The sequence below is a fragment of the Lepidothrix coronata genome, unplaced genomic scaffold, assembly GCF_001604755.1.
Source record: "Lepidothrix coronata isolate B3197 unplaced genomic scaffold, Lepidothrix_coronata-1.0 Scaffold41, whole genome shotgun sequence".
In the NCBI taxonomy this organism is placed as follows: Eukaryota; Metazoa; Chordata; class Aves; order Passeriformes; family Pipridae; genus Lepidothrix; species Lepidothrix coronata.
In genome coordinates, this window is record NW_016690221.1 from 1,407,824 (window position 1) to 1,415,823 (window position 8,000).

General features: G+C 52.6%; 1 protein-coding gene across 1 annotated transcript; it reads left to right on the forward strand.

Annotated features, from left to right (window-relative positions):
* The first annotated feature begins 1,429 nt into the window (after positions 1-1,429).
* Positions 1,430-2,798, forward strand: LOC108496541 (galanin receptor type 1-like). Its single transcript, XM_017813326.1, has one exon. It carries the CDS (start codon positions 1,430-1,432, stop codon positions 2,756-2,758), a length of 1,329 nt encoding a protein of 442 aa, XP_017668815.1. The 3' UTR covers positions 2,759-2,798.
* Positions 2,799-8,000: the final 5,202 nt, after the last annotated feature.

Consider the following 8,000-nt stretch of genomic DNA (forward strand, 5'->3'; position numbering starts at 1 on the left):
GCTCGGCTCGGCCCGGCTTGGCTCGGCTCGGGCAGGGGCTCAGTCCATCCCGGGCCGCCCCAGCCAGCGCTCCCGGCGGAGGGTCGGGGGCTCCTCTGCAGTGCAGGGCAGGACTGGGGGAAGGGGTGTATGGAGGGGTGCGAAGGGGTGCGGAGGCTGAGCCGCCCCTGCGTGTGCGGGGAGGGATCGGGGAGTGCAAAGTGGGCGCGGACACGCAGAGGTGTGGGATTGGGTTGGAGGTGGGGGTGAGGAGCGGGGGGGTGGATGCTCAGGGTGCCTGCGGGTGTGCGGGACACCTGTAGGAAGGTGTGTGCAGCCGAGTGCGTGCAGGGGGAGTGTGCACAGTGTGTGTGTGTGCGGGTCTACAGACCTGCGTGTGCGCTGGAGGGGGTGTGTGGAGCCTGTCGGGGGTCCGTGTGTGTGTGCGCGGGGGTCGCAGGACAGGGCTGTGCTTGCGTGCGGGGCTGTGTGCGGGGCTGTGTGCGTGTGTGCGGGGTGCAGCGTGTGCGGGACTGCTGTGTGTGTGCGGGGCTGTGTGAGTGTGCGGGGCTGCTGTGTGTGTGCGGGGCTGTGTGAGTGTGCGGGGCTGTATGCGTGTGTGCGGGGTGCAGCGTGTGCGGGGCTGCTGTGTGAGTGCGGGGCTGTTGCGTGAGTGCGGGGCTGTGTGAGTGTGCGGGGTGTGCACCGTGTGCGCGGCGCGGGGAGGTTGCCGGGCTGGCGGTGCGGTGGGTGCGTGGGTGCGAGCACGCGCGTGTGGCAGCGGGTCGGGCGCTGCCGCCGCGCACACGGACACGCGGACACACGGACACGCTCACACACACACACGCACGGCAGAGCTGCCGGCGGGAGGAGCCCGGCCCGGCGCTGCCCGCCGTCCGCCCGGTGAGTGCCGCCGCGCCGCGGGAGAGCCGGGGAACCGGGGGGGACCGGGGGTTTGGGGCCAGCCCGCGGTCCGGCAGCGCGACCGCGGGACACGCAACTTTCCCGGGAGGGAGCGGGGGGAGTGGCGGCGGACCGAGGATGAGGCTACTCTCCGGGGTGCGGGGAGTCGGGGCGCCTTCCCGGTTCTCCCACCGGAGGCGCCGTCTCGCCGCGGCCGAACACGGGGCTCCCGCGGGGCTCGGGGCTCCCTCCCGCCCCGGGGCTCCCTCCGGCCCCGCCGCCGCTGCCCGGACCGCTGCCGGTGCCGGTGCCGCTGCTCAGACCTCCCACCCTGCACTACGGCCGCTTCTCAAGAAGTTGCGGGTAAGCAATTGCTGGTCCGGCAGGTCCTCGCGAAGGGCGACCGCTGCCCCGAGTGCCCGCTCACCCCTTCTCTCCGCACCCTCTCTTGCAGGCAGGGCTGGTCCCGGCTCGCCATGCTCGGAGCACTGGGAGCAGCGCGGCAGGCTCTGCCCCGTTAGCCCGGGGCGCCCGCGGGGCCTCAGCCATGGATTCGTCCCCCCCTATCCCCGGGGCCCCCCCTGGACTTCTGCAGGTCTGGCAGGAGGAGAATCAGACCCAAGGCGGGCTCTGGAATGGGAGCCAGGAGCTGGGGTGGGAAGAGCTGGAGAAGATGCTCTTCCTCTTTGCGAAGGAGCCCGTCACCATCAGCCTCACAGTGATGTACCTGCTGTCCTTCGTGGTGGGATTTGTGGGCAACATCATGTCCATCAGGGTGCTGACCCGCAAGCGCCGGAGTCGGGTGTCCAGCCTGAGTGCCACCCGCAGCCTCCTCATCAACCTGGCGGTGTGTGACCTCATGGTGGTGTGCATCTGCATGCCCATCACCGTGGGCAACCTCATCTACAAAGCCTGGGTGTACGGGGACTTCCTCTGCCGGGCAGTGCCCTTCATCCAGGCTGTTTCTGTCTCCGCCAGCGTCCTCAGCCTGACGGTGATCAGTGTGAACCGGTACTACAGCGTGCACAACCCTCTCAACGCCCGCTCTTTCTTCACCCAGAAGAGGATCCTCAGCACCATCCTGGTGGTGTGGTTGTTGTCCTCAGGGATATGCATGCCCCTCATCTTCATGAACAAGCGGGATGAGATTGGGGTGGTGGAGGGCTTGCCCCTGGTGTTTTCCATCTGCAGGGAGATCTGGCCTCAGGAGAGGCTCAAGCAAGCCTACAACTTTCTGCTCTTCTGTGCCCTCTACTGCCTGCCAGTCCTGTTCAACATGGCCATCTGCTTCCTCACGGTGCGCCGGCTGTGGAGCCGCGGCAGCCAGCTGAAGGAGAGCACCGCCCTGAACCGATCCCTGCCGGCCTCCAGGCTGAAGGTCCGCAGGAAGGTCGCACAGATGGTGGTGGCCCTGGTTCTGCTGTTTGCCATCTCCTGGCTGCCCGTCTACCTGATGGACATCTGGATTGATTTCAACATCCCCAAGTCTTTGCAGGATGTGACTCCTTCTCCTTGGATCCTGCAGCTCAGACCTTTTGCCCAGTGGCTTGGCCTCACCAATTCCAGCCTCAACCCCATATGCTATTGCTTTGTTGGGAACCTCTACAGATCAGCCAAGGAAATGAAGAGCAAATACCACCAAAGAATGGTCTCCCTCTTTAACTTCTCCCTGTCTGAAGGGGCAACTCGTTCCTCGGTCCCAGAGCTGCTCTCTTACCCAAGTTCAGTGGAGCCAGCAAGGAAAGGACCCACAACTACCCCTGCCCTGGGCAGGAGATGTCAGGGAGGTCATGGCCATAAGAACAAGTGTAGACAGTTGAACTCCTGCCAGCATCCACCTCTGAACACTGTCTCCAGTGAGAACACTTCCTTGTAATTCTGCTCAGGAAGTGCCTCTCATACCCTCATCTGCATTTAAGGACTCTAGAGGTCTTTCTGAACCTGGTATTTTAATGATGGAAGAGAACTTGATTGTAATAACTCTCAACACAGGTTCAAAAGTACTGTGACAGGGAAAGAAACAGGTAAAGAGAGAAAAAGATGATGTATTTTAACTCAGACCAAATTTTAAGACAAATGATTTTTACTGGGGACAACTGGATGTGTAGCCCGTTGCCCAGTCAACAGTCACATAATTAGATAGATCAAGTTCCCAACGAGTGAGCTCTCCCTGCAGCTCCATCTCTGGATGCAGAAATGCTGTTTGGATGCAGCAACAATTTGACTGCTTGCTGCTGCTCACCCTTGATGATGAAGAGCAGCGATAAGAGGCACTCTCTGCTCCAAATCCATCAGTTGTAGTTGTAAGCAGTGAAGAAAAGCTGGAAACAGCATCATAAAAAGTAATATAAATGGAGAATTTCACGCACTTTACCACTTGAGATTTCATTGTCTGGTCGTATTGTTTCACTCTTCCATGCAAATAAATTCTCCTTATGTGAAGAGACAGTGCCAGAAGTACTAAAGAAACCATCACCACTCCACATTTGGGAATTCAGAAGGGATAATGTGGCTTCAGAGGTGATTTAGGAAATGCAATAGGAAAATATTTTTTGGGCATCAGCTCTCTTTCTTACAGTTCCTGTGTGTGGAGTGGAAAGAACTGGGCATCTATTAACATGATTTGCACTTGAAAAACCAGCCTTGTTCAGCTGTGTCTGTACCAAACAAAGTCAGTGGCATGTGAAAATAAAAATAGAAAGTGGTTTATAGCTAATAAAATCAGAAACAATGAATGCAATGCTATTTGTCTGGGAAGGAACAAATCAAAGTGCTTGCTTTTCCTGAGGATCACAAGTATGCTAAAACCTATTTCTTCCCTCATCTCCTTTAAAGGAGGCTTTGATAAATAAATTGTGTATTTTTATTATGTTAGCATCGAAAGGCTCCAGCAAAGCTTGAACATTCTGTTGTGCTGAGCACTGGATCTGTATTCATAAAGAAAAGAGACCTTTCTCCCCGAGATCTAAGTGAGAACACATCAGACCAGACAACAGGTAGGGGGAAAAAAAGGTACGAAAGAGCCAAAAGGGTGGAATGAAACCAGAGATGAGCCCCTTCCCCATGCCTGGCCAATGCCAGATGTGAGGGGATGTGCATCATCTCCTGGTGCCAGAACAGCCCATGCCCTGGCTACTTGTGCCCCAGCACTCAGCACAGCTTCTCTCCCCTCTCAGCAAACCACAGACCCAACACAGCAGTGTCCCTGGGAGAGTATTTTGCATTTAATGGAACTCGGGCTTTTGATGACTGGGAGCTTTTTTTTATTATTTATTTCTGAAGAGAGGAAGGATGTTTTGTGAAATCTAAGTTTCACATAATATCCTGCTGCCTTCCAGAGGGCCTTTTGCCCACAAAAGACAAAAAATAGCCGTTCAACCTAACCTTTGTCATGATCGCTCAATAGCATTTTATTTTAACAATGATCTGCCTGGAAAACAAGATTCCTCCTTGCCAGGCAGTGCCATCCACAATTTGTATCCTCTTTATGTGAATGAAAAAGACATTACAACTGCCCAGATTTATGGCTTTTATGTGTGCTGGAGATGAGAACATCTGCATTTTTGCAGGTGATACAGGAGTGTATGTACTACCTGATCTTTTAGTAGCTGTGGAGAAAAGCCTGTAGAGATTTTATTTCCCCTTTCAAGGCATATTTTTAGGGCTGGCAAAATGTGGTGGGCTGAGGGCCATCGAAAGCTCACTCTGAACACCCACTGACTCCAGGTCCTGTAAACAGATGGCCTCCATCCCCAGACCAGATGTGACACAATATTGAAATTTCCCTAAGTTGTCCTGACCAAGGTGTTTATTCCTACCCTGAATAAACTACAGTGAAAGGATCATGATGCCAGACCAGCTCCATTCTCTGTGGTGCCCTGGCTCAGAAAATGCCGAGATCAAATGATGCAATCAAAGGTGCAAGAAATCCACATTTTAGTATCCCAGAGGAGAATTTTTTTCTCTGAGTTCACGAGCTGACGCCTGGGTCCTGCCTGAGAGTCTCTGTACCCTCCACAGAGGCAGAAAACACCAGGAACTATGTTCTCATGAGCCTACCTGGGCCTTCCCCTCCTAATGCACATGCCCATGCCTTCCTCCAGCCCCACAGCACTCCTGATCACTGAGATATGCTGTGGCAAAGGCCACTTTCACTGGGCAAGGTTATCTCCTCTTCACCCTTTTAAATGTATTCTGCAGTTTCATTCAGTGTCCCTGTTTTCCTATAATAAAGTCAAACTGCTCACTTTATCTCCTCTTTGTCTCCTTGGTTGCTCCCTCTCTATCCCCCACGCTCCAACTCCTTCTCCACTGTCTCTACAGTGAAATCTCCCCCTGCCTCTCTCTGTTATCACTCCCTGCCACTGAATTCCCCTTGCTCTATCGATTCATTCATGTCTTCACTCCCCTGATGAAAAATCCCTTCCTGTCCTGCTAGTCTGAATGGCTCCTTTAGTGCTGCAGACACCTGTTTGCTGTGGAGAACAGTGATTTATTTTGCACGGCTTTACCCGACGGCTGCCAGGTAGTAATGAATTTCGGTCACTATCACCCAAGGGTAAATGAGAAGCAGTGACGTCAATGTGAAAGCCACACTGCATCCCGTGAGCCACCCAGGCTCTGGCAGTGATTTTATTAACCTGAACAGGTCTGGGTAGTGCAGCAGTGCCTGGGTGACTCACGCTGGATCCAAGTGAGGTGAAAGCTCAGCACATGGGAAGGTGGCTTTTTCCCTCTCTGATCTGATAAAAGATCTCTTTATATTTAGGGCTGAGAAGACATCTCAGTGTCCTCCAGGCTGCACAAGGTGCTTGTTTCAGATGGCAGGTGCTTTGATAGGCATTCAAGGGACTCCTGGTCCTTCGAGGAATCAGGAGCAGACACGGTTCTGGCTGGTGAACACAGATGGTTTCCTCATAGGAGCTCAAGCCGAACGTCTTGCACTCAGTGTGTGCTTGAGGAAATGTGTTTCCCTCTAAATGTGCCCAGTCAGACTGAAGATGTGAATTTTAGGTTTTCTCAAGGACGTTTTCCTGGAGCAATGCTGCTAATGCATCTCAGTCCCACTCTTCCCCCCATGGGTCTTTCTTCTCTGCTTTGCCATTTGAATCAATACAGGCATTTTATCACATTACCGAAATAGGATGTTTAAAGCAGCTTTACTTAGAATCACTAAATCATTTCAGTTGGAAAAGACCTCTAAGATCATTGAGTCCAGCCATTAATCCAGCACTGCCAAGCCCCCACTAAACCATGTCTCCAAGTGCCATGCCTACACATTTTTTAAGTCACTCCAGGGGTGGTGACTCCACCATTGCCCTGGGCAGCCTGTGCCAGTGCTTGAATCCATTTGCTGTGGTAGGAACTTACAGAGAGTTGCTGTTTGGTAACTCCCTCTGGGAACATTCCGTGAACTGTTCTTGTACTGTCAGTGCTGTCTCAAAGATGCGACAGGTTTATTTTCTGCCTATGAACCACGGGGGAGATGGAAAAAGAGACAATCTTTCGTACCAGGTATCATAGATGTACATACAATCACGACTGGTATGCAGGCCTCGCATGGAGATTGATGAATCACTGTTCCTTATAATAAAATACTCAGGGGAAGCCAGTGAAATGATTATACAGCATGTGTAAGGGCAAGGCAGAACCTCTTCTCCCACCGTGGCAGCCACAGGGCTCTCAGGCAGAGGAGATGGTGAGGCTGAAAGCAATAAAAAGGGTCCAAGAGGAGACTGGACTGTTCACTGCAGAAAAAGCCATCAATGGCTATTAAATGCAGTGATGAAACATCCTCGAGGGCACTGGGTACATAACCTATAACTTCCACACTTGCTCCTTCCCAGGACACGTGCTACCAGCCACCACTGGGAGCAGGCTGCTGGGCTGAGCATCGTTATCTATTCAGTATCCTTGTTCTTACATTCCTGGGCAAAAAATCCTCCACATTAGCCCGAGTCCTCTTTTAAAGAGAAGGGTGAGAGCAGAGGATGATTTCAGACCTGGCATAACTTGACCAAGAGTAAAACTTTGCAGGACACAGCCATCTGGAGGCAGACACGTTAGCACTGACACAGCGCAGGCAGAGAGATGCTCACTCAGTCACTTCCAGAGCAAGAGCTGAGGAGCCCCGGGGGATGGTGCCCACTCCTGTGCAACACAGCAGAATCAACAGATCCATCCCTCTTCTAATAATCATCAACCCTCTTGATGGGTCAGCACCTTCACTGCAATGACCCTGAGCGTCCCAGAAAGAATGTCCTCCAAAAGGAAACTCCTGCCTGCTGGAATTTTACATATTATTCTTACAGATGCTGGGATTCAAACCAGGATGGAAGCTGGCTGGTGAGTTATCTGCAACACCAGCAGCCCCAGCATGGTTCCCGTGTCTCCTCCTGCACTCCCCCCACCACAGCACATGCCACACGCAGCACCACCTGAGCTCTTTTGACTTGAAATATCTAAAAGAACAGGGAGAATGAAGGGCTTGACTGGGTTTCCAGTGCATTGTGATGCTGTTGCTGTAAAGAACTATCAGTGTACATTTTCTAGGAAAACCAGTGCAGCTCAGTTTACCTTTGTGATTATATTAGGCAAGAAAATAAATCCTTGGTGTCTGCTACAAGAACAAATAGAAGAGTAGCTAGAAGCAGGTATAACCAAAGAGAGTGCTGGAGCCCTCTGGGAAAGTCAGCTTCCAGGAAAGTACAGCTTGCCTGGCACATATGGGAATCATATAAGACTTTCCCAAACTTTCTGGGAATGAATGACTACTGGTCTGGTCAGCCCAGGGGCACAGGAACTGCAGTAGTTGCTTTCTCTGCCTGCTAAACATCTTTAGGCACAATCGTCGGACTCAGAACTGACACAACATGTCTGCAAAGTCAATGCAGCCTCATGTGACTGCCCACTCCCAGGTTTCCCTGCCAGACCCTGAATGAGGCTCCTGACTGCCCTGACTGAGGGAATTTTTCCTCCCTTAGCTTGAAACAACCAGGAAATATTTTAAAATATGTCAGCAATAAAGATGGATGCAGCTCTTGCAGGTAACATTTTTCCAAGTGAGGAATCTACAGCAGAGCCTTCCTGTTTGGTGTCTCTTGCTGATTGCAAGACAC

Excerpts from the sequence above, each read along its gene's own strand:
- LOC108496541 (XM_017813326.1), top strand. The coding sequence starts at position 1,430 with ATGGATTCGTCCCCCCCTATCCCCGGGGCCCCCCCTGGACTTCTGCAG.